The sequence below is a fragment of the Bombina bombina genome, chromosome 11 (genome assembly GCF_027579735.1).
Source record: "Bombina bombina isolate aBomBom1 chromosome 11, aBomBom1.pri, whole genome shotgun sequence".
Classification (NCBI taxonomy): domain Eukaryota; kingdom Metazoa; phylum Chordata; class Amphibia; order Anura; family Bombinatoridae; genus Bombina; species Bombina bombina.
The window spans coordinates 43,556,579-43,584,144 of NC_069509.1; the positions used below are offsets into that span (position 1 = coordinate 43,556,579).

The window sequence follows — 27,566 nt, forward strand, 5'->3', positions numbered from 1 at the left end:
AGGATTAATATTTATTTTACAGATAACTTTGTATTTATTTTAACCAGGTACAATAGCTATTAAATAGTTAATAACTATTGAATAGCTACCTAGTTAAAATAATTACAAAATTACCTGTAAAATAAATCCTAACCTAAGTTACAATTAAACCTAACACTACACTATCAATAAATTAATTAAATAAAATACCTACAATTATCTACAATCAAACCTAACACTACACTATCAATAAATTAATTACATACAAATACCTACAAATAAATACAATTAAATAAACTAACTAAAGTACAAAAAATAAAAAAAGAACTAAGTTACAAAAAATAAAAAAATTATTTACAAACATTATAAAAATATTACAACAATTTTAAGATAATTACACCTACTCTAAGCCCCCTAATAAAATAACATAGCCCCCCAAAATAAAAAAATGCCCTACCCTATTCTAAAATAAAAATAGAAAAGCTCTTTTACCTTACCAGCCCTTAAAAGGGCCTTTTGTGGGGCATGCCCCAAAGAATTCTGCTCTTTTGCCTGTAAAAAAAACCATACAAAACCCCCCCAACATTACAACCCACCACCCACATACCCCTAATCTAACCCAAACCCCCCTTAAATAAATGATCGGAACAGCCAATAGAATGCTAGCTCAATCTGATTGGCTGATTGGATCAGCCAATCGGATTGAACTTGAATCTGATTGGCTGATTCAATAAGCCAATCAGATTTTTCCTACCTTAATTCCAATTGGCTGATAGAATCCTATCATCCAATCGGAATTCGAGGGACGCCATCTTGGATGGCGTCATTTAAAGGAACCGTCATTCGTTGGGAAGTCGTCGGCCAGGATGGATGTTCCGCATCGGCGGGATGAAGATGGATCCGGAAGAAAGAAGATTGAAGATGCCGCTTGATAGAAGACTTCAGCCGGATGATGGATCTTTTCAGCCCCCGCTTGGATCAAGACTTCAGCCCGATGATGGAACTCTTCAGCCCCCGCTTGGATCAAGACTTCAGCCGGATGATGGACCTCTTCAGCCCGATGATGGACCTCTTCAGCCCGATGATGGACCTCTTCAGCCCGATGATGGATCTCTTCAGCCCCCGCTTGGGCTTGGATGAAGACTTCGGAGCCTCCTCTGGACGGATCGGTGATACCCGGCGTGGTGAAGACAAGGTAGGAAGATCTTCAGGGGCTTAGTGTTAGGTTTATTTAAGGGGGGTTTGGGTTAGAATAGGGGTATGTGGGTGGTGGGTTGTAATGTTGGGGGGGTATTGTATGTTTTTTTTTACAGGCAAAAGAGCAGAATTCTTTGGGGCATGCCCCGCAAAAGGCCCTTTTAAGGGCTGGTAAGGTAAAAGAGCTTTTCAATTTTTATTTTAGAATAGGGAAGGGCATTTTTTTATTTTGGGGGGCTTTGTTATTTTATTAGGGGGCTTAGAGTAGGTGTAATTAGCTTAAAATTGTAATATTTTTATAATGTTTGTAAATAATTTTTTTATTTTTTGTAACTTAGTTCTTTTTTATTTTTTGTACTTTAGTTAGTTTATTTAATTGTATTTATTTGTAGGTATTTGTATGTATTTAATTTATTAATAGTGTATTGTTAGGTTTAATTGTAGATAATTGTAGGTATTTTATTTAATTAATTTATTGATAGTGTAGTGTTAGATTTAATTGTAACTTAGGTTAGGATTTATTTTACAGGTAATTTTGTAATTATTTTAACTAGGTAGCTATTAAATAGTTATTAACTATTTAATAGCTATTGTACCTGGTTAAAATAAATACAAAGTTACCTGTAAAATAAATATTAATCCTAAAATAGCTACAATATAATTATTATTTATATTGTAGCTATATTAGGGTTTATTTTACAGGTAAGTTTTTAGATTTAAATAGGAATAATTTATTTAATAAGAGTTATTAGTGATTTTATTTCGTTAGAATAAAATTATATTTAACTTAGGGGGATGTTAGGGTTAGACTTAGCTTTAGGGGCTAATAAATTTATTAGAGTAGCGGTGAGGTCCGGTCGGCAGATTAGGGGTTAATACTTGAAGTTAGGTGTCAGGGATGTTAGTGAGGGCAGATTAGGGGTTAATACTATTTATTATAGGGTTATTGAGGCGGGAGTGAGGCGGATTAGGGGTTAATAACTTTATTATAGTAGCAGTGAGGTCCGGTCGGCAGATTAGGGGTTAATAATTGTAGGTAGGTCGCGGCGACGTTGGGGGGGGGCAGATTAGGGGTTAATAAATATTATGTAGGGGTCGGCGGTGTTAAGGGCAGCAGATTAGGGGTACATAGGGATAATGTAGGTTGCGGCGGTGTGCGGTCGGCAGATTAGGGGTTAAAAAATGTATTAGAGTGGCGGCGATGTGGGGGGACCTCAGTTTAGGGCTACATAGGTAGTTTATGGGTGTTAGTGTACTTTAGAGCAGAGTAGTTAAGAGCTTTATGAAATGGCGTTAGCCCAGAAAGCTCTTAACTCCTGGCTTTTCTCTGCGGCTGGAGTCTTGTCGTTAGATTTCTAACGCTCACTTCAGCCAAGACTCTAAATACCAGCGTTAGAAAGATCCCATTGAAAAGATAGGATACGCAAATGGCGTAGGGGGATCTGCGGTATGGAAAAGTCGCGGCTGGAAAGTGAGCGTTAGACCCTTTCCTGACTGACTCTAAATACCAGCGGGCGGCCAAAACCTGAGTTAGGACCCCCTAACGCTGGTTTTGACGGCTAACGCAGAACTCTAAATCTAGCGGTAAGTTTTTTAAGATTACTACAGGGAGACGTCCCTTTTTAGGCCATTAACTATTTGTATTTTAATAAATTATTTTATATGTTACAAACAATTGGTGTTTTGATACTTTTAGCCTCACGGCGCCCTCTTTATCTTTAAGCCCAAAAAAGCTTAGCATTTGTTATTTTGTTAACAAAATTGCTGAAAAATAAAAAATTATTATAAACTCCCCCCCTCAACAAGACCATAATAACCTGAGCTTCCCCCTCCTACCCTAAGACCCCTTTGTTAAATTATTAAAAAATACTGTAAAAAAGTAATTAAAAAAAAAATGTTGAAAAAAAATTACTCCGCCCCACTCTCTCCTCCAAAAAAGATCCCATTAAAAAATGAATGATAAAATCCCCTAACTTGTTAAATAAATACTGAGAAAAATGACTGTAAACAATTCTGTTCCCCCTGAAAAATAACCCCTCAAAAAGAAAAAAAAATATTTTTGCTTTTACTACTAGATGTACAGTTAACAAATGGAATAGAATCTACTTCCTGCACATTTAGTTTTCTGTGACGCTTGTATATAGACATTGTGTGGGGATCAATCAATCACAACACAAATCCTTTTCACTGTGTCCTCAATTATAAACAACTAACTGGGTCCAACAAGGCCAAAGCATATTTTTTTTTAAAGAGGGAATTGCCTGATATTTTATGACTTAAAACTTATTTTGCAAATAGCTACAGATACAGGAGTTACTCAGCTTAGGTGTTATATTAAACTGCCAGTATTGTGAGTCTTTATCAGTCTGTTGTGTTAAATGTGTTGTGTTATTTGTTTGCAATGTGACCACAAAAATTCATACACTGATCTCATCTGTGTTTAATCATTTGATAGATTTCACCTGTCAACCAATAGTGGGGGAAATAAAGACACCAATAATGCTCCATAACACATCAATCATCCTGTGGTGTAACATCTCACGGTATCGCCCAGATGATCTGACAGTGAAATGGCTGAGAAGAGAAGAAGGAAGCCAGGAATTAACTGAAGTGACTGACAGACCTGATATAAAGTCACACAGAGATCAGGGTAACACCTACAGCTGCACAACCAGCCTGATTGTCACCCCAACACTAAGTACAGACCAAGGGGCAGAATATATCTGCTGGGTGCAACATCCTACACTGGTGAAGCCAATAGAGAGAAGCACAGGGAAGCTTATTGTACTGGGTAAGTTTATCATTAGATCTAAAAAACAAAGAGAAAAGAGCGCCCAAACGCATCTAAGTGCAGACTGTCTGTATAAAATTTATTAACACATAAATCACACAATAAGAAATACACTCACAATTTAAAAATTAATTATACGCAATGTATACAATCACCCAGTGGGTCTCTCCTTGCGTCTGGCTCCGGTACCGTTGCGTGTGACGTCACAGCTGTGTAAGGCTGTGTTAGCTTCTAGCCAATCAGGTGGTGGCTTCCGTAATCTCCTTCTCCGCTATTGGCCAGTAGTCGCTGATAGAAGAAATACTGTCCCAATGTAGCAAATAGTCTCTCTCACACAAGAATGTGTATCATAGGACCATGAATTGGCATATAGGTATAAAATACACCGTTTATCCTCAGCCCGCTATGTGTATGCACAATATAGACAAACACAACAGATTGCGGCCTCACTGGATATATGTAACACAACAAATATTTAGGGCAATGTAAATGCCCCCTATCTCCACTCGACGTACGTTTCGTTCCGTGCTGGAACTTTTTCAAGAGTGTTGTGAATCTCTGACTTCCTGCCTTTTAAGGGGAATGTCAGTTAACTGTTAACTGTTTCAGTGCCTGTCCTCAAACTTTGCTAGGAATATAACACATGTTAAAGGTGCAGCAATATATTCTTGTTTATACTGCATAATAGAGGAATGTCGGTTTACTATTCACTGTTCAAGTGCCTGTCAGCAAACTTTACTAAACTTAAAGTATATGTTAGAAGAGTAGCAATATACCATTAATTATATTGCATTATATACATTCATTTGAATACATAAATTTGTGAAAATATACACAACAAATATTTGTATATGCTTACCTATGTACTTCATAAAACACACTAATATTGCTGTAAAATGCATGGATCATCTAAAAACAAAACATATAAAAAACATTTCCATTTAAAAGCTTAAATACATTATATCATTAAAAAAGCATAAATATATACTAAAAACACTTGATATTAAGACCTAATAGTGCCCTAAGTTAAAAAGGCTTGTATGTCTAAATCGATGTTTAACCCTTGTGGGTAAAGACAATCCAACTTTTTTATCCAGAAGGTTTCTCGTTGGCGTAATTTAAACAGCCTATTGGTGTCCCATATATTTGGAGGGACCCATTCTATAATTTTAATTTCTATGTCCTTAGGATCACAATTATGCACTTGTTTATAATGCTGAGAAACACTATGGGTTTCAAGCCCTTTGTCAATGTTATTTAGATGTTCCCTGAAACGATATTTTATTTTTCTCTTCGTTCTACCTACATAGATATAATTGCATTTACACTTAAGTTGGTATACCACATGGGTGGTCATACAGGTACACCTATCCTTGTTGACAAACTTTTTGGAATTGTCAAAATTTTCGATCACATTGTGATTCTTTGGTATGTGGGGACACATTACACAATCTTTCTTTTTACATTTAAATGTACCTGTGCTCATTCCCCAATCCAACATCTTCACTGGTGGTTTACGCCTGAGTTTACTAGGGGCTAGAATAGTTTATCATTAGAGTTACAGGGAAACTTACTGTAATGGGTAAGTTTATCATTAGAGTTACAGGGGAACTTACTGTAATGGGTAAGTTTATCATTAGAGTTACAGGGGAACTTACTGTAATGGGTAAGTTTATTATTAGAGTTACAGGGAAACTTACTGTAATGGGTAAGTTTATCATTAGAGTTACAGGGAAACTTATTGTAATGGGTAAGTTTATCATTAGAGATTCAGGGAAACTTATTGTAATGGGTAAGTTTATCATTAGAGATTCAGGGAAACTTACTGTAATGGGTAAGTTTATCATTAGAGTTACAGGGAAACTTACTATAATGGGTAAGTTTATCATTAGAGTTACAGGGAAACTTATTGTAATGGGTAAGTTTATCATTAGAGATTCAGGGAAACTTACTGTAATGGGTAAGTTTATCATTAGAGTTACAGGGACACTTACTCTTATGGGTAAGTTTATCATTAGAGTTACAGGGAAAGTTACTGTAATGGGTAAGTTTATCATTAGAGTTACAGGGAAAGTTACTGTAATGGGTAAGTTTATCATTAGAGTTACAGGGAAACTTACTGTAATGGGTAAGTTTATCATTAGAGTTACAGGGAAACTTATTGTAATGGGTAAGTTTATCATTAGAGTTACAGGGAAACTTACTGTAATGGGTAAGTTTATCATTAGAGTTACAGGGAAACACTGTAATGTGTAAGTTTATCATTAGAGTTACAGGGAAACTTATTGTAATGGGTAAGTTTATCATTAGAGTTACAGGGAAACTTATTGTAATGGGTAAGTTTATCATTAGAGTTACAGGGAAACTTACTGTAATGGGTAAGTTTATCATTAGAGTTACAGGGAAACTTACTGTAATGGGTAAGTTTATCATTAGAGTTACAGGGAAACTTACTGTAATGGGTAAGTTTATCATTAGAGTTACAGGGAAACTTACTGTAATGGTTAAGTTTATCATTAGAGTTACAGAGAAACTTACTGTAATGGGTAAGTTTATCATTAGAGTTACAGGGAAACTTACTGTTATGGGTAAGTTTATCATTAGAGTTACAGGGAAACTAACTGTAATGGGTAAGTTTATCATTAGAGTTACAGGGAAACTTTCTGTAATGGGTAAGTTTATCTATAGAGTTCCAGGGAAACTTACTGTAATGGGTAAGTTTATTATTATAGTTACAGGGAAACTTACTGTAATGGGTAAGTTTATCATTAGAGTTACAGGGAAACTTACTGTAATGGGTAAGTTTATCATTAGAGATACAGGGAAACTTACTGTAATGGGTAAGTTTATCATTAGAGTTACAGGGGAACTTACTGTATTGGGTAAGTTTATCATTAGTGTAAAAGGGAAACTTACTATAATGGGTAAGTTTATCATTAGAGTTACAGGGAAACTTACTGTAATGGGTAAGTTTATCATTAGAGTTACAGGGAAACTTATTGTAATGGGTAAGTTTATCTATAGAGTTATAGGGAAACTTACTGTAATGGGTAAGTTTATCATTAGAGTTACAGGGAAACTTACTGTAATGGGTAAGTTTATCATTAGTGTAACAGGGAAACTTACTGTAATGGGTAAGTTTATCATTAGATTTACAGGGGAACTTATTGTAATGGGTAAGTTTATTATTAGAGTTACAGGGAAACTTACTGTAATGGGTAAGTTTATCATTAGTGTAACAGGGAAACTTACTGTAATGGGTAAGTTTATTATTAGAGTTACAGGGAAACTTATTGTAATGGGTAAGTTTATCATTAGAATTACAGGGAAACTTACCGTAATGGGTAAGTTTATCATTAGAGTTACAGGGAAACTTACTGTAATGGGTAAGTTTATCATTAGAGTTACAGGGAAACGTATTGTAATGGGTAAGTTTATCATTAGAGTTACAGGGAAACTTACTGTAATGGGTAAGTTTATCGTTAGAGTTACAAGGAAACTTACTGTAATGGGTAAGTTTATCATTAGAGTTACAGGGAAACTTACTGTAATGGGTAAGTTTATCATTAGAGTTACAGGGAAACTTACTGTAATGGGTAAGTTTATCATTAGAATTACAGGGAAACTTACTGTAATGGGTAAGTTTATCATTAGAGTTACAGGGAAACTTACTGTAATGGGTAAGTTTATCATTAGAGTTACAGGGAAACTTATTGTAATGGGTAAGTTTATCTATAGAGTTATAGGGAAACTTACTGTAATGGGTAAGTTTATCATTAGAGTTACAGGGAAACTTACTGTAATGGGTAAGTTTATCATTAGTGTAACAGGGAAACTTACTGTAATGGGTAAGTTTATCATTAGAGTTACAGGGAAACTTACTGTAATGGGTAAGTTTATCATTAGAGTTACAGGAGAACTTACTGTAATGGGTAAGTTTATCATTAGAGTTACAGGGGAACTTACTGTAATGGGTAAGTTTATTATTAGAGTTACAGGGAAACTTACTGTAATGGGTAAGTTTATCATTAGAGTTACAGGGAAACTTATTGTAATGGGTAAGTTTATCATTAGAGATTCAGGGAAACTTACTGTAATGGGTAAGTTTATCATTAGAGATTCAGGGAAACTTACTGTAATGGGTAAGTTTATCATTAGAGTTACAGGGAAACTTACTATAATGGGTAAGTTTATCATTAGAGTTACAGGGAAACTTATTGTAATGGGTAAGTTTATCATTAGAGATTCAGGGAAACTTACTGTAATGGGTAAGTTTATCATTAGAGTTACAGGGACACTTACTCTTATGGGTAAGTTTATCATTAGAGTTACAGGGAAAGTTACTGTAATGGGTAAGTTTATCATTAGAGTTACAGGGAAAGTTACTGTAATGGGTAAGTTTATCATTAGAGTTACAGGGAAAGTTACTGTAACGGGTAAGTTTATCATTAGAGTTACAGGGAAACTTACTGTAATGGGTAAGTTTATCATTAGAGTTACAGGGAAACTTATTGTAATGGGTAAGTTTATCATTAGAGTTACAGGGAAACTTACTGTAATGGGTAAGTTTATCATTAGAGTTACAGGGAAACACTGTAATAGGTAAGTTTATCATTAGAGTTACAGGGAAACTTATTGTAATGGGTAAGTTTATCATTAGAGTTACAGGGAAACTTATTGTAATGGGTAAGTTTATCATTAGAGTTACAGGGAAACTTACTGTAATGGGTAAGTTTATCATTAGAGTTACAGGGAAACTTACTGTAATGGGTAAGTTTATCATTAGAGTTACAGGGAAACTTACTGTAATGGTTAAGTTTATCATTAGAGTTACAGAGAAACTTACTGTAATGGGTAAGTTTATCATTAGAGTTACAGGGAAACTTACTGTTATGGGTAAGTTTATCATTAGAGTTACAGGGAAACTAACTGTAATGGGTAAGTTTATCATTAGAGTTACAGGGAAACTTTCTGTAATGGGTAAGTTTATCTATAGAGTTCCAGGGAAACTTACTGTAATGGGTAAGTTTATTATTATAGTTACAGGGAAACTTACTGTAATGGGTAAGTTTATCATTAGAGTTACAGGGAAACTTACTGTAATGGGTAAGTTTATCATTAGAGATACAGGGAAACTTATTGTAATGGGTAAGTTTATCATTAGAATTACAGGGAAACTTACCGTAATGGGTAAGTTTATCATTAGAGTTACAGGGAAACTTACTGTAATGGGTAAGTTTATCATTAGAGTTACAGGGAAACGTATTGTAATGGGTAAGTTTATCATTAGAGTTACAGGGAAACTTACTGTAATGGGTAAGTTTATCGTTAGAGTTACAAGGAAACTTACTGTAATGGGTAAGTTTATCATTAGAGTTACAGGGAAACTTACTGTAATGGGTAAGTTTATCATTAGAGTTACAGGGAAACTTACTGTAATGGGTAAGTTTATCATTAGAGTTACAGGGAAACTTACTGTAATGGGTAAGTTTATCATTAGAGTTACAGGGAAACTTACTGTAATGGGTAAGTTTATCATTAGAGTTACAGGGAAACTTATTGTAATGGGTAAGTTTATCTATAGAGTTACAGGGAAACTTACTGTAATGGGTAAGTTTATCATTAGAGTTACAGGGAAACTTACTGTAATGGGTAAGTTTATCATTAGAGTTACAGGGGAACTTACTGTAATGGGTAAGTTTATCATTAGAGTTACAGGGGAACTTACTGTAATGGGTAAGTTTATTATTAGAGTTACAGGGAAACTTACTGTAATGGGTAAGTTTATCATTAGAGTTACAGGGAAACTTATTGTAATGGGTAAGTTTATCATTAGAGATTCAGGGAAACTTACTGTAATGGGTAAGTTTATCATTAGAGATTCAGGGAAACTTACTGTAATGGGTAAGTTTATCATTAGAGTTACAGGGAAACTTACTATAATGGGTAAGTTTATCATTAGAGTTACAGGGAAACTTATTGTAATGGGTAAGTTTATCATTAGAGATTCAGGGAAACTTACTGTAATGGGTAAGTTTATCATTAGAGTTACAGGGACACTTACTCTTATGGGTAAGTTTATCATTAGAGTTACAGGGAAAGTTACTGTAATGGGTAAGTTTATCATTAGAGTTACAGGGAAAGTTACTGTAATGGGTAAGTTTATCATTAGAGTTACAGGGAAAGTTACTGTAACGGGTAAGTTTATCATTAGAGTTACAGGGAAACTTACTGTAATGGGAAAGTTTATCATTAGAGTTACAGGGAAACTTACTGTAATGGGTAAGTTTATCATTAGAGTTACAGGGAAACTTACTGTAATGGGTAAGTTTATCATTAGAGTTACAGGGAAACACTGTAATGTGTAAGTTTATCATTAGAGTTACAGGGAAACTTATTGTAATGGGTAAGTTTATCATTAGAGTTACAGGGAAACTTATTGTAATGGGTAAGTTTATCATTAGAGTTACAGGGAAACTTACTGTAATGGGTAAGTTTATCATTAGAGTTACAGGGAAACTTACTGTAATGGGTAAGTTTATCATTAGAGTTACAGGGAAACTTACTGTAATGGGTAAGTTTATCATTAGAGTTACAGAGAAACTTACTGTAATGGGTAAGTTTATCATTAGAGTTACAGGGAAACTTACTGTTATGGGTAAGTTTATCATTAGAGTTACAGGGAAACTTACTGTAATGGGTAAGTTTATCATTAGAGTTACAGGGAAACTTTCTGTAATGGGTAAGTTTATCTATAGAGTTACAGGGAAACTTACTGTAATGGGTAAGTTTATTATTATAGTTACAGGGAAACTTACTGTAATGGGTAAGTTTATCATTAGAGTTACAGGGAAACTTACTGTAATGGGTAAGTTTATCATTAGAGATACAGGGAAACTTATTGTAATGGGTAAGTTTATCATTAGAGTTACAGGGAAACTTACTGTAATGGGTAAGTTTATCATTAGAGTTACAGGGAAACTTACTGTAATGGGTAAGTTTATCATTAGAGTTACAGGGAAACGTATTGTAATGGGTAAGTTTATCATTAGAGTTACAGGGAAACTTACTGTAATGGGTAAGTTTATCATTAGAGTTACAAGGAAACTTACTGTAATGGGTAAGTTTATCATTAGAGTTACAGGGAAACTTACTGTAATGGGTAAGTTTATCATTAGAGTTACAGGGAAACTTACTGTAATGGGTAAGTTTATCATTAGAGTTACAGGGAAACTTACTGTAATGGGTAAGTTTATCATTAGAGTTACAGGGAAACTTACTGTAATGGGTAAGTTTATCATTAGAGTTACAGGGAAACTTATTGTAATGGGTAAGTTTATCTATAGAGTTACAGGGAAACTTACTGTAATGGGTAAGTTTATCATTAGAGTTACAGGGAAACTTACTGTAATGGGTAAGTTTATCATTAGAGTTACAGGGGAACTTACTGTAATGGGTAAGTTTATCATTAGAGTTACAGGGGAACTTACTGTAATGGGTAAGTTTATTATTAGAGTTACAGGGAAACTTACTGTAATGGGTAAGTTTATCATTAGAGTTACAGGGAAACTTATTGTAATGGGTAAGTTTATCATTAGAGTTACAGGGAAACTTACTGTAATGGGTAAGTTTATCATTAGAGATTCAGGGAAACTTACTGTAATGGGTAAGTTTATCATTAGAGTTACAGGGAAACTTACTATAATGGGTAAGTTTATCATTAGAGTTACAGGGAAACTTATTGTAATGGGTAAGTTTATCATTAGAGATTCAGGGAAACTTACTGTAATGGGTAAGTTTATCATTAGAGTTACAGGGACACTTACTCTTATGGGTAAGTTTATCATTAGAGTTACAGGGAAAGTTACTGTAATGGGTAAGTTTATCATTAGAGTTACAGGGAAAGTTACTGTAATGGGTAAGTTTATCATTAGAGTTACAGGGAAAGTTACTGTAACGGGTAAGTTTATCATTAGAGTTACAGGGAAACTTACTGTAATGGGAAAGTTTATCATTAGAGTTACAGGGAAACTTATTGTAATGGGTAAGTTTATCATTAGAGTTACAGGGAAACTTACTGTAATGGGTAAGTTTATCATTAGAGTTACAGGGAAACACTGTAATAGGTAAGTTTATCATTAGAGTTACAGGGAAACTTATTGTAATGGGTAAGTTTATCATTAGAGTTACAGGGAAACTTATTGTAATGGGTAAGTTTATCATTAGAGTTACAGGGAAACTTACTGTAATGGTTAAGTTTATCATTAGAGTTACAGAGAAACTTACTGTAATGGGTAAGTTTATCATTAGAGTTACAGGGAAACTTACTGTTATGGGTAGGTTTATCATTAGAGTTACAGGGAAACTAACTGTAATGGGTAAGTTTATCTATAGAGTTCCAGGGAAACTTACTGTAATGGGTAAGTTTATTATTATAGTTACAGGGAAACTTACTGTAATGGGTAAGTTTATCATTAGAGTTACAGGGAAACTTACTGTAATGGGTAAGTTTATCATTAGAGATACAGGGAAACTTACTGTAATGGGTAAGTTTATCATTAGAGTTACAGGGGAACTTACTGTATTGGGTAAGTTTATCATTAGTGTAACAGGGAAACTTACTATAATGGGTAAGTTTATCATTAGAGTTACAGGGAAACTTACTGTAATGGGTAAGTTTATCATTAGAGTTACAGGGAAACTTATTGTAATGGGTAAGTTTATCTATAGAGTTATAGGGAAACTTACTGTAATGGGTAAGTTTATCATTAGAGTTACAGGGAAACTTACTGTAATGGGTAAGTTTATCATTAGTGTAACAGGGAAACTTACTGTAATGGGTAAGTTTATCATTAGAGTTACAGGGGAACTTACTGTATTGGGTAAGTTTATCATTAGTGTAACAGGGAAACTTACTATAATGGGTAAGTTTATTATTAGAGTTACAGGGAAACTTATTGTAATGGGTAAGTTTATCATTAGAGTAACATGGAAACTTACTGTAATGGGTAAGTTTATCATTAGAGTTACAGGGAAACTTATTGTAATGGGTAAGTTTATCTATAGAGTTATAGGGAAACTTACTGTAATGGGTAAGTTTATCATTAGAGTTACAGGGAAACTTACTGTAATGGGTAAGTTTATCATTAGTGTAACAGGGAAACTTACTGTAATGGGTAAGTTTATCATTAGAGTTACAGGGGAACTTACTGTATTGGGTAAGTTTATCATTAGTGTAACAGGGAAACTTACTATAATGGGTAAGTTTATTATTAGAGTTACAGGGAAACTTACTGTAATGGGTAAGTTTATCATTAGAGTTACAGGGAAACTTATTGTAATGGGTAAGTTTATCATTAGAGTAACAGGGAAACTTACTGTAATGGGTAAGTTTATCATTAGATTTACAGGGGAACTTATTGTAATGGGTAAGTTTATTAGAGTTACAGGGGAAACTTACTGTAATGTTTAAGTTTATCATTAGTGTAACAGGGAAACTTACTGTAATGGGTAAGTTTATCATTATAGTTACAGGGAAACTAACTGTAATGGGTAAGTTTATCATTAGAGTTACAGGGAAACTTACTGTAATGGGTAAGTTTATCATTAGAGTTACAGGGAAACTTACTGTAATGGGTAAGTTTATTATTAGAGTTACAGGGAAACTTATTGTAATGGGTAAGTTTATCATTCGAGTTACAGAGAAACTTACTGTAATAGGTAAGTTTATCATTAGAGTTACAGGGAAACTTACTGTAATGGGTAAGTTTAGAGTTACAAGGAAACTTACTGTAATGGGTAAGTTTATCATTAGAGTTACAGGGAAACTTACTGTAATGGGTAAGTTTATCATTAGAGTTACAGGGAAACTTACTGTAATGGGTAAGTTTATCATTAGAGTTACAGGGAAACTTATTGTAATGGGTAAGTTTATCTATAGAGTTACAGGGAAACTTACTGTAATGGGTAAGTTTATCATTAGAGTTACAGGGAAACGTACTGTAATTGGTAAGTTTATCATTAGCGTTACAAAGATATCGTTTTGAATATTATAGAGAGCAACACCTGCTGTTATTAATCACTCTGTGACTAATAGAAATGTGCTGAGGTGTAATGTATATAAGTTTTATGAAAGGGGGTCAGAATATATTATAACAATGAAATGGAAAATATAAGGGCTAGATTACAAGTGTAGTGCTATCGTTAGTGGTAGGAGTATAAACGTGATCGCGAGGTTGCAGTATTCTTTACACTCAAATCCATATTACAAGTGGAGCTCTAAACATATCACCGCAAATAAGTTTGTGCAAACTTGCAGTAATTTACTCTCCACATATTTTCTATGGGGAGCGTAATTCGATAATTAGCACCTGCATTACAAGTTGAGAGTATATGTGATCGTGCAAGCACAGTCGCATATACCGCTCAAACGTTTTACGCGACTTTAAAGGGGCAGTAAAGAGTTTTTCCAGATTAAACAGTTACAATAAAATACACTAATCACCCCTAAATCGCCATCCCCCCACATTGCAAACTACCTAAATAAACTATTAACCCATAAACCACCATCCCCCCACATCGCAATTCCTAAACTATTAATCCCTAAACCACCATCCCCCACATCGCAATCACTAAACTAAACTATATACCCCTAAACCGCCACCCCTCCATATCACAATCACTAAACTATTAACCCCTAAACCTTCATCCCCCTACATTGCAATAACTAAACAAAACTATTAACCCCCTAAACCACCATCCCCCCACATCACAATCACTAAACTATTAACCCCTAAAACGCCATCCCTCCACAGGGTGTTATTTTTTATTATTTTATTTTTAACTAGTTAGCTCTCTGCTTGTAATCTAACCCTAAGATTATTAACAGTTTATCAGATAATGCCACCGTAACCAAACTATTCTGATCCTAGTGATAGCACAACTGTAAAGGTCAAAAGAATCATATTTTATTGGGAGATTGTATTTATTTAAACATTGCAACTTTCAAATTTACATAGCCCTTAATCATGCTGGTGATTGACAGTAAAATCATTTACCTCAGCCCCTTGTAAGTTACTTGTGACCCCTCATAAAAAGGAAGAGCATATCCTTTAACACTTGAGTCTAGAAGGTGTAGTGTTTGAAGATGGAAATGTTCTAATCTGTAAGGTACTAAGTGTGTATCAATAAATGACGTAGGGCACTAAACCCGATCTCTCATCCAAAAAACAATTTCATACACCCTTGAAATATGTAATATGTTAGAGTATTTTATTATTGCACTATTACTTGCAAAAAACTATCACCTAGATTACGAGTTTTGCGCTAAACAGGGTGCGAAACGAACACAACAAAAGTTGCGTTATTTCCCCCTCCATAGCGCTGCCATTACAAGTTTCTGAAAAGCCTCCTTGTGCGCGCGATATGGTGGCGTTACACTCCATACCGCACAAAATACAAGGGCTACTTTGACGTGCTCATGCACGCTTTCCCCCATAGACATCAATGGGGAGAGATTGTTAGAAAAACACCTGAAGTGCGGAATCAATTTTTTCCGTAATGCAACCCCATTGATGTCTATGGGGGGGGGAAAGTTATGTTTAAACCTAACACCCTAACATAAACCCCAAGTCTAAACACCACTAATCTGCCGTCCCCGGCACCTAAATAAAGTTATTAACCCCTAATTTGCCACCCCCGACATCGCCAACACTAATAAAAGCTATTAACCTCTAAACCGCCGCCTCCCCATATCGCAAAACACTAAATTAAACTATTAACCCCTAAACCTAACACCCCCCTAACTTTAAATAAAAATTACAATATAACTCTATTTAAATAAATATAAACTTACCTGTGAAATAAATATAAACCTAATATTAAACTATAAATTAACCTAACAAAACTAATCTACTAAAATAAAAAATACTACCAATTAAAATATGTAAATTACAAATTTAAAAAAACCTAACACTAAGAAAAAAAAAATCTAAATTGCAACTAAAATAAAAACCAATCCTCTGAAAAAAATTTTTAAAAAAATTGAAGTTTACCAAAAATAATTAACACTAATATCACGAAAAATGAAAATTACTAAGATTACAAAAAATAAACAAAATTATCAAAAATAAAAACAATTACACCTAATCTAGTAGCCCTATAAAATTAAAAAGCCCCCCAAAAATAAAAACACCCCCTAGCCTACAATAAACTACCAATAGCCCTTAAGAGAGCCTTTTGTAGGACATTGCCTTAAGTTTAACAGCTCTTTTACCTGTAAAAAATACAAAGTCCCCCCAACAGTAAAACCCACCACCCAACCAACCCCCCAAAATATAAAAAAAATAACTCTAAAAAGAACCTACCTACCCATTGCCCCTCAAGGAGCATTTGTATGGGCATTCTTTTTCAAAGCACAAAGCCCTAATCTAAAAAAAAAAAAAAAACACCCAAAAAAAACAAAAAACTAACACTAACCCAAGAAGATCTACTCACGTTTTCTGAAGTCCGGACATCCATCTACATCCAGTTATTACCCTTCCTTCTTATATTAGAGACTCGGCCAACCTTATTTGTAAATTAGAAAATATTAAAAAAGGCAATATGAACCCTATATGGTTATCTTGTGACGTTACAGCTCTGTACTCCAATATTGTGCATCATTTGGAATGGAAAGCTGTTACATACTATCTAAGTCAAGACCCTTTTTTACCTGCCAGTCTAATAGATTTCTTACTGGAAGCCATAATTTTTGTCTTATGACATCATTTTGTTTATCAGGAACAGTTTTTTTTTACAAGTTAAAGGGACGGCCATGGGCACCAAGTTTGCCCCAAGTTTTGCCAATCTCTTTATGGGATGGCTCGAGGAACAATATATCTATTCCTCTGACTTTGGGGCAAACTTGGTGTTCTATTGTCGTTATATAGATGATCTCATTTTTATTTGGAGCGTCTCTTCTCTGGAAGCTCAAAGCTTTGTAGAATACCTTAACTCCAATAATTTGGGCATTTCTTTTTCCTCCAATATGGATCCTGCTAGCAATGAATTTGTAGATCTAATTTTGTCTTGGAGTGTGGAAGGTAATGTGGTCACCCATACTTTCTTTAAAGAGGTGGATTCCAACAGTTATTTGAATTTTAGAAGTAACCACCATGCTCCTTGGATTAGGAATGTCCCGTATAACCAATTCTGCAGACTCAGACAAAACTGTAGTGATATCCATACCTTTGTAGATCAATCACGAGTAATGAGAGAAAGATTTTTAGACAAAAGATATCCATCTGATCTTATCAATAGGGGGTTCTTACAAGCCAAATCGAGAAACAGAGAAGATCTGCTATATACCGATAGGGCCAAGCTTAAGACCACGAAGACTAACAGGGATTTTGTTTTAAGATTCATCACACAGTATAACAGTAAGCATAGATATATAAAAGAAGCCCTTGGTAAATATTGGTTTATTTTATTAAAGGATCCGGCTTTGAGAGAGATTCAAGGACATTCCCCTCTCTGTACTTTCAGAAGAGCTCCAACACTGAAAAATAAGAGTAAAATAGTAACTAAAAAATTATCCAATAATGCACGTTTGAAATGTACTAAGCAGCATTTTTTTTTTAAATAAGAAAGGCACTTTTAAATGTGGGAAGAAACTTTGTGGCTTATGTAAATATATTACACCTGGCACTGATAGCTTTACATCTAACGTAACAAAAGAGAATTTTTGTATTCATTCTAGAATCACATGTGGTTCTTCTTTTATTGTGTATATTTTAGAATGTATTTGTGGACTTCAGTATACAGGTAGAACTTCCAGACCTATCAGAAAGAGATGGGGCGAACATCTGAGAAATGTAAAAAATGCCTCTTTAAAACATCCTAGATATGTCCAATGTAATCATAATTCTGAGACAGATACTCTCAAGATTATACCTATTGAGTTTATTCCTAAATCTTGGGGCGTAAACAGATATATGAGACTCAGACAAAGAGAAACATATTGGCTCTGGAAACTACAAACTCAGGCCTAGATTTGGAGTTTGGCGGTAGAAGGGCTGTTAACGCTCCGCGGGTTTTTTTCTGGCCGCACCATAAATTTAACTCTGGTATCGAGAGTTCAAACAAATGCTGCGTTAGGTTCCAAAAAAGGAGCGTAGAGCATTTTTACCGCAAATGCAACTCTCGATACCAGAGTTGCTTACGGACGCGGCCAGCCTCAAAAACGTGCTCGTGCACGATTCTCCCATAGGAAACAATGGGGCTGTTTGAGCTGAAAAAAAACACAAAAGCAGCGTTCAGCTCCTAACGCAGCCCCATTGTTTCCTATGGGGAAACACTTCTTACGTCTGCACCTAACACTCTAACATGAACCCCGAGTCTAAACACCCCTAACTTTACACTTATTAACCTCTAATCTGCCGCCCCCGCTATCGCTGACCCCTGCATATTATTTTTTAACCCCTAATCTGCCGCTCCGTAAACCGCCGCAACCTACGTTATCCCTATGTACCCCTAATCTGCTGCCCTAACATCGCCGACCCCTATATTATATTTATTAACCCCTAATCTGCCCCCCTCAACGTCGCCGACACCTGCCTACACTTATTAACCCCTAATCTGCCGAGCGGACCTGAGCGCTACTATAATAAAGTTAATAACCCCAAATCTGCCTCACTAACCCTATCATAAATAGTATTAACCCCTAATCTGCCCTCCCTAACATCGCCGACACCTAACTTCAATTATTAACCCCTAATCTGCCGAGCGGACCTCACCGCTATTCTAATAAATGTATTAACCCCTAAAGCTAAGTCTAACCCTAACACTAACACCCCCCTAACTTAAATATAATTTACATCTAACAAAATAAATTAACTCTTATTAAATAAATTATTCCTATTTAAAGCTAAATACTTACCTGTAAAATAAATCCTAATATAGCTACAATATAAATTATAATTATATTATAGCTATTTTAGGATTAATATTTATTTTACAGGCAACTTTGTAATTATTTTAACCAGGTACAATAGCTATTAAATAGTTAAGAACTATTTAATAGTTACCTAGTTAAAATAATAACAAATTTACCTGTAAAATAAATCCTAACCTAAGATATAATTAAACCTAACACTACCCTATCAATAAATTAATTAAATAAACTACCTACAAATACCTACAATTAACCTAACACTACACTATCAATAAATTAATTAAACACAATTCCTACAAATAAATACAATTAAATAAACTAGCTAAAGTACAAAAAATAAAAAAGAACTAAGTTACAAAAAATAAAAAAATATTTACAAACATAAGAAAAATATTACAACAATTGTAAACTAATTACACCTACTCTAAGCCCCCTAATAAAATAACAAAGCCCCCCAAAATAAAAAATTCCCTACCCTATTCTAAATTAAAAAAGTTAAAAGCTCTTTTACCTTACCAGCCCTGAACAGGGCCCTTTGCGGGGCATGCCCCAAGAAGTTCAGCTCTTTTGCCTGTAAAAAAAAACATACAATACCCCCCCCCACCATTACAACCCACCACCCACATACCCCTAATCTAACCCAAACCCCCCTTAAATAAACCTAACACTAAGCCCCTGAAGATCTTCCTACCTTGTCTTCACCATCCAGGTTCACCGATCCGTCCTGAAGAGCTCCTCCGATGTCCTGATCCAAGCCCAAGCGGGGGGCTGAAGAGGTCCATGATCCGGTCAAAGTCTTCATCCAAGCGGGGCAGAAGAGGATCTTCCATCCGATTGAAGTCATCATCCAGGCGGCATCTTCTATGGTCTTCCATCCGGAGCGAAGCGGCAGGATCCTGAAGACCTCCAGCGCGGAACATCCATCCGGCCCGACGACTGAACGACGAATGACTGTTCCTTTAAGGGACGTCATCCAAGATGGCGTCCCTCGAATTCCGATTGGCTGATAGGATTCTATCAGCCAATCGGAATTAAGGTAGGAATTTTCTGATTGGCTGATGGAATCAGCCAATCAGAATCAAGTTCAATCCGATTGGCTGATCCAATCAGCCAATCAGATTGAGCTCGCATTCTATTGGCTGTTCCGATCAGCCAATAGAATGCGAGCTCAATCTGATTGGCTGATTGGATCAGCCAATCGGATTGAACTTGATTCTGATTGGCTGATTCCATCAGCCAATCAGAAAATTCCTACCTTAATTCCGATTGGCTGATAGAATCCTATCAGCCAATCGGAATTCGAGGGACGCCATCTTGGATGACGTCCCTTAAAGGAACAGTCATTCGTCGTTCAGTCGTCGGGCCGGATGGATGTTCCGCGCTGGAGGTCTTCAGGATCCTGCCGCTTCGCTCCGGATGGAAGACCATAGAAGATGCCGCCTGGATGATGACTTCAATCGGATGGAAGATCCTCTTCTGCCCCGCTTGGATGAAGACTTTGACCGGATCATGGACCTCTTCAGCCCCCCGCTTGGGCTTGGATCAGGACATCGGAGGAGCTCTTCAGGACGGATCGGTGAACCTGGATGGTGAAGACAAGGTAGGAAGATCTTCAGGGGCTTAGTGTTAGGTTTATTTAAGGGGGGTTTAGGTTAGATTAGGGGTATGTGGGTGGTGGGTTGTAATGTTGGGGGGGTATTGTATGTTTTTTTTTACAGGCAAAAGAGCTGAACTTCTTGGGGCATGCCCCGCAAAGGGCCCTGTTCAGGGCTGGTAAGGTAAAAGAGCTTTTAACTTTTTTAATTTAGAATAGGGTAGGGAATTTTTTATTTTGGGGGGCTTTGTTATTTTATTAGGGGGCTTAGAGTAGGTGTAATTAGTTTAAAATTGTTGTAATATTTTTCTTATGTTTGTAAATATTTTTTTATTTTTTGTAACTTAGTTCTTTTTTATTTTTTGTACTTTAGCTAGTTTATTTAATTGTATTTATTTTTAGGAATTGTGTTTAATTAATTTATTGATAGTGTAGTGTTAGGTTAATTGTAGGTAATTGTAGGTAGTTTATTTAATTAATTTATTGATAGGGTAGTGTTAGGTTTAATTATATCTTAGGTTAGGATTTATTTTACAGGTAAATTTTGTTATTATTTTAACTAGGTAACTATTAAATAGTTCTTAACTATTTAATAGCTATTGTACCTGGTTAAAATAATTACAAAGTTGCCTGTAAAATAAATATTAATCCTAAAATAGCTACAATATAATTATAATTTATATTGTAGCTATATTAGGATTTATTTTACAGGTAAGTATTTAGCTTTAAATAGGAATAATGTATTTAATAAGAGTTAATTTATTTCGTTAGATTTAAATTATATTTAACTTAGGGGGGTGTTAGTGTTAGGGTTAGACTTAGCTTTAGGGGTTAATACATTTATTATAGTAGCGATGAGCTCCGGTCGGCAGATTAGGGGTTAATAATTGAAGGTAGGTGTCGGCGATGTTAGGGAGGGCAGATTAGGGGTTAATACTATTTATGATAGGGTTAGTGAGGCGGATTAGGGGTTAATAACTTTATTATAGTAGCGCTCAGGTCCGCTCGGCAGATTAGGGGTTAATAAGTGTAGGCAGGTGTCGGCGACGTTGAGGGGGGCAGATTAGGGGTTAATAAATATAATATAGGGGTCGGCGGTGTTAGGGGCAGCAGATTAGGGGTACATAAGTATAACGTAGGTGGCGGTCGGCAGATTAGGGGTTAAAAAATTTAAATCGAGTGGCGGCGATGTGGGGGGACCTCGGTTTAGGGGTACATAGGTAGTTTATGGGTGTTAGTGTACTTTAGGGTACAGTAGTTAAGAGCTTTATAAACCGGCGTTAGCCCAGAAAGCTCTTAACTCCTGCTATTTTCAGGCGGCTGGAGTTTTGTCGTTAGAGCTCTAACGCTCACTTCAGAAACGACTCTAAATACCGGCATTAGAAAGATCCCATTGAAAATATAGGATACGCAATTGACGTAAGGGGATCTGCGGTATGGAAAAGTCGCGGCTGAAAAGTGAGCGTTAGACCCTTTAATCACTGACTCCAAATACCAGCGGGCGGCCAAAACCAGCGTTAGGAGCCTCTAACGCTGGTTTTCACGGCTACCGCCGAACTCTAAATCTAGGCCTTGGTCACCATATGGTTTAAATTATTTACTGACATGGCGGCATTTGATGATTGAATTCCAGTTTTGATAGGGTTTTGGAGTTTGTGGGTTTTATTCTGTATGAAGATACGCAATGTGTTATGTGCTTTATCTTATATATTTGCAGACTATTGTAATGTAGTATGTATTTTTTTTAATTAAGATAATATATGGTTATTTATTTATATACTTTTAGTGATATATATATATATATATATATATATATATATATATATATCCTTTTTTTTTCGGAAGAATTTGAGTTTTTACCCAGTTTTCTTACAATCTTGTATCATGTCGCATTTTTAAGTTAGGGACTTTCAAGGCTTGTTTACCTAATGACATATATTTATTAATATTTTTCGCCAATCTTTTACCCAGAGTGGCTGATCCGAGGAATTATTTTGTGTATCTCTTTGGACTAAAATCGGGCACTGCAAACACATGACTAATTTAAATATTGGCTATTTTTTCACATACATTTATATGGTCCAATGGACGACTCCTTAATGGCCTGTTTGTTTATCCAATTATAGTATTGAATGGAGGCGCGCCCTATAGACATGCGCAGTGATTTGGTGAACACGCCGAGATTGTTAGGTATTTAAGCTCACGTTTTATATTTGTTTGTTATCACCTGATGAAACAGTCATGTACTGAGAAACGCGTTGTGTATAAATAATGTTGATTTTAACTTTTAATCCGTGAGCGTCTGGTTATATTCTGGGGATGGAATTTTGGTTCCTCTTGCTGTTTTCATTCTGTGAGCCCCAGATATCCTGCCGGTGCTGTATACCTCCCGTACGGCTTCAGATGACTCAGCGGTGCTGTGTACCTACCGGACGGAGGTTTCTGCAGTGGATGATGTAGCCGGATTGAGAGTTAGCTGCACGACTCTGATAGTTCAGCCTGCTTCATTTGCACTATTGAGTGCATCGTGTTTTTGAGTATTGCCTATATACTTTGGTTATTTTCTGATGTCTTTTGTGACATACTTCACTATTGGAGTGCCCTCTTTTATTTCTTCTTCATAGATTACTCTGCCAACCTGTTAGGAGATAAACGTTGGTCCGTTTGAAGAGGAGCAGCCCTTGATGAACTTTGCACATCAGTGAATTTTTTCACATCATTGGATTGGAACTTTTGTATCACAATATATTTTGGTATCCATTTTGGGTTTAAACCACATTATCAGCATTTATAAATACATGCTGGCACTTTAGGTTATGATATTTTGATCAATTTATATTGGCGCAACCAGTTTATTTGAGATTCGTTCTTGAATATTTTTATAATTTATAGTTTAATGTTAGGTTTATATTTATTTGATAGGTACGTTTTTATTTAGAGTTATATTGTAATTTTAATTAGAGTTAGGGGGTGTTAGGTTTAGGGGTTAATATTTTAATTTAGTGTTTTGCGATGGGGGCGGCAGTTTAGGGGTTAATGGGTTTATTTAGTGGCGGAGATGTGGGAGGCCAGAGGTTTAGGGGTTAATAACTTTATTTAGTGGCGGCGATGTTGGGGACTGGCAGAAGAGGGGTTTATTAACTTTATTATAGTGGCGGCGATGTTGGGGTATGGGGGAATAGGGGTTAATATATATAAATAGTGTTGGCGATGTGGGTGAGCAGCAGATTATGGGTTAATAACTTTATTGAATAGTTGCAATGTGGGTGGGCGGCAGATAAGTGGTTAATAGGTTTAATATAGTGTTTGCTATGCTGGAGGGTGGCGGTTTAGGGGTTAATAGGTAGTTTATGGATGTTAGTGTACTTTGTAACACTTTGAGTTTTGTGAAACATTTTTGTGACGCAAAACTCATAATTACTGCTTTCAGATGGTGGTATGGATCGTGTCTATATAGGCTGTAACGCAAGCATTTTAGCCGGACCGCACAACCTTTAATACAGGCACTATGGAAATCCCACCAAAAATTTCATTTTTTTGAGTGTGGAATGGACGTTGCGTTACAGGCTAAAATGCTTGCGGTATAGCTATTCCTGGCCATTAGACTGGAATTGCTATTTTTTCAGCATTAAAAACCGCAATGCAAAACTCGTAATCTAGGTGTATGTGTTTAACCTAAAGTCAGTTCCAGGACAGCAATGTATTACTGGGAGCTAGCTGAACACATCTGGTGAGCCAAATGACTATAGACAAATTTGTGTAACCACCAGTAGAGACTCATCCAGATGAGCAGCATAAGCTCTGCTCCACAATTTATAATGCTCCCCAAAAATATATTTTTTCTTTTTTTTTTTTTTTTTTTGAAAATGTATTTTTTATTGAGGTTTCGAAAAGCAAATCACAAAACGAACAAGGGAAAAACAGTATGCACCATTAAGCAATGCGGAGAATGTAAAGTACATTACAATGTTGAGTGTATACAAACAATCTGGAAAGGAGAACAAGCATTAATGAACAACTCTAGTTTACAGTTGTGATTTGCCTATGTAAATGTGGACCTTCTATTGAACTCTAGAGGCCTCTCCTAGGCTTCAAACAGATGCAAAATAAGACAGATAGCGAAGGTTAGTATGAGGTAAGAGAAACCACATTAGGGCTACAAAACAAACCTCTTTTTTATATCGATTATATGTTATAGGTAGGGTTGAATTAAAAGTATATGGATGCATTGCGTCTAGTAGGATATATTATAAAAATAGTCATTATAGTTAGGTATGTGGGTATGTTGTGTTTAATGATAAAACTTACAAGTGGTATAAGTAGTATGGTAGAAACGGTATGACTAGTATGGTAGAGTATGTAGGTAGAAATAGGTAGGTTACGGCATAGGTAAGATAAGCCGTGGAGTGAACCCTCCTACATTAGGAGGTGTATTATTGGGGGGGGGAGGTGATAAATTAAATAAGATGTGAGAAACATGATGTATAGGCCTCTAGATGCTAGTTACCTGAGCAGTATTCAAAACAAGGGCCAGCCTCATTTTATGTATCAAAGCCTGACAACCCCTTAAAAATAAATAGAGGTTCTAAGAAAGAAAAAAAAATTAAAGTTTGGGTACATGAGTGCCAAAGCTGAAATTAAGATTGCCACGGGGCATGGGCCCTATGTCCAGCGGCAGTAGATGTAAAGCCACTTCAATTGCACTCAGGTGCTATTTAGAAGCAGTAGGCTCAGCAATAAGCGTGTAATTGTTATTCGCATTCAGTAGGACATCTATTAATTTATACCCTATAGAAAGAGTGTGGCTGAAGGTTTGTGTTACTATTAATGTGTATCTCGATCTTAGAATCATGTCAGGTATTATGGCTAGGCTTACATGTTAGGTACTAAACTGCTAGTAGTCTTGCCATTATCTATGAATATATAGCAATATACTATTAAAGTACCTTGCTATCTCAGGTTAACAGTGCAAAGAAATAGGTTTCAATATAAGGTTCAATATGCTAGGGTGCAAGCAATGTACAAAAGTAAGGATATGCGTAGGAGACAAGTGAATACAATGCTCAGCAAACATATAAGCAAAACAGAACACCTATTAACCAAGGATAATTCCATCAAATAACAATAATGCCCTTTTAAGCCCAAATATCTATAGTGGAGCCAATGCGTGGCATATATGAAGGTTCACCAAACAAACAATATAGAGAGATATCAAGGCTGTTAGAATTCTGTCTAATAGGGAAGTGCCAGCAGTACATAAAGTATATAGTGTGCATTACAATAGTATGAATAAATATTATAGAACAAGTGGATATAAGTTTCATGCGTGGTTCCTGCTACTTTCGGTATATGTTCTATTGTCATACATTATAGAATAAATTAGTCAAAGCTTATTAACTAAGAACATGAATGAGTGGCATTTGCTCAATCTAATAAGTCAGTAAGTACAATAAAGTGTATGGTGGATAGAACAGAGCACAATACATATTGACTCATTTAGAGAGCATAAGATCAGAGATATTTAAAATGGCAAATCTTTAACTAACTATGACCTAGATTTGGAGTTTGGCGGTAGCCGTGAAAACCAGCGTTAGAGGCTCCTAACGCTGGTTTTAGGCTACCGCCGGTATTTGGAGTCACTCAAAATAGGGTCTAACGCTCACTTTTCAGCCGCGACTTTTCCATACCGCAGATCCCCTTACGTCAATTGCGTATCCTATCTTTTCAATGGGATTTTTCTAACTCTGGTATTTAGAGTCGTTTCTGAAGTGAGCGTTAGACATCTAACGACAAAACTCCAGCCGCAGGAAAAAAGTCAGTAGTTAAGAGCTTTCTGGGCTAACGCCGGTTTCTAAAGCTCTTAACTACTGTACTCTAAAGTACACTAACACCCATAAACTACCTATGTACCCCTAAACCGAGGCCCCCCCACATCGCCGCCACTCGATTAAATTTTTTTAACCCCTAATCTGCCGACCGCCACCTACGTTATCCTTATGTACCCCTAATCTGCTCCCCCTAACACCGCCGACCCCTGTATTATATTTATTAACCCCTAATCTGCCCCCCTCAACGTCGCCTCCATCTGCCTACACTTATTAACCCCTAATCTGCCGACCGCAAAGCGCCGCCACCTACGTTATCCTTATGTACCCCTAATCTGCTGCCCCTAACACCGCCGACCCCTATATTATATTTATTAACCCCTAATCTGCCCCCCTCAACGTCGCCTCCACCTGCCTACACTTATTAACCCCTAATCTGCCGAGCGGACCTGAGCGCTACTATAATAAAGTTATTAACCCCTAACCCTATAATAAATAGTATTAACCCCTAATCTGCCCTCCCTAACATCGCCGACACCTAACTTCAATTATTAACCCCTAATCTGCCGACTGGAGCTCACCGCTACTCTAATAAATGTATTAACCCCTAAAGCTAAGTCTAACCCTAACACTAACACCCCCCTAAGTTAAATATAATTTACATCTAACGAAATTAATTAACTCTTATTAAATAAATTATTCCTATTTAAAGCTAAATACTTACCTGTAAAATAAATCCTAATATAGCTACAATATAAATTATAATTATATTATAGCTATTTTAGGATTAATATTTATTTTACAGGTAACTTTGTATTTATTTTAACCAGGTACAATAGCTATTAAATAGTTAAGAACTATTTAATAGCTAAAATAGTTAAAATAATTACAAAATTACCTGTAAAATAAATACTAACCTAAGTTACAATTAAACCTAACACTACACTATCAATAAATTAATTAAATAAACTACCTACAATTACCTACAATTAACCTAACACTACACTATCAATAAATTAATTAAATACAATTCCTACAAATAAATACAATTAAATCAACTAGCTAAAGTACAAAAAATAAAAAAGAACTAAGTTACAAAAAATAAAAAAATATTTACAAACATAAGAAAAATATTACAACAATTTTAAACTAATTACACCTACTCTAAGCCCCCTAATAAAACAACAAAGCCCCCCAAAATAAAAAATGCCCTACCCTATTCTAAATTACTAAAGTTAAAAGCTCTTT

The 27,566-nt window shown here is 35.7% G+C and overlaps 1 gene segment (V, D, J or C); it reads left to right on the forward strand.

Moving 5' to 3' along the window:
• LOC128641809 (Ig gamma-3 chain C region-like) overlaps nt 1–27,566 on the forward strand; it is a 168,721-nt gene that overhangs the window by 95,740 nt on the left and 45,415 nt on the right. Inside the window, 1 exon segment of the C gene segment in view lies at nt 3,632–3,967. Within this exon segment, the coding sequence occupies nt 3,632–3,967 (336 nt within the window).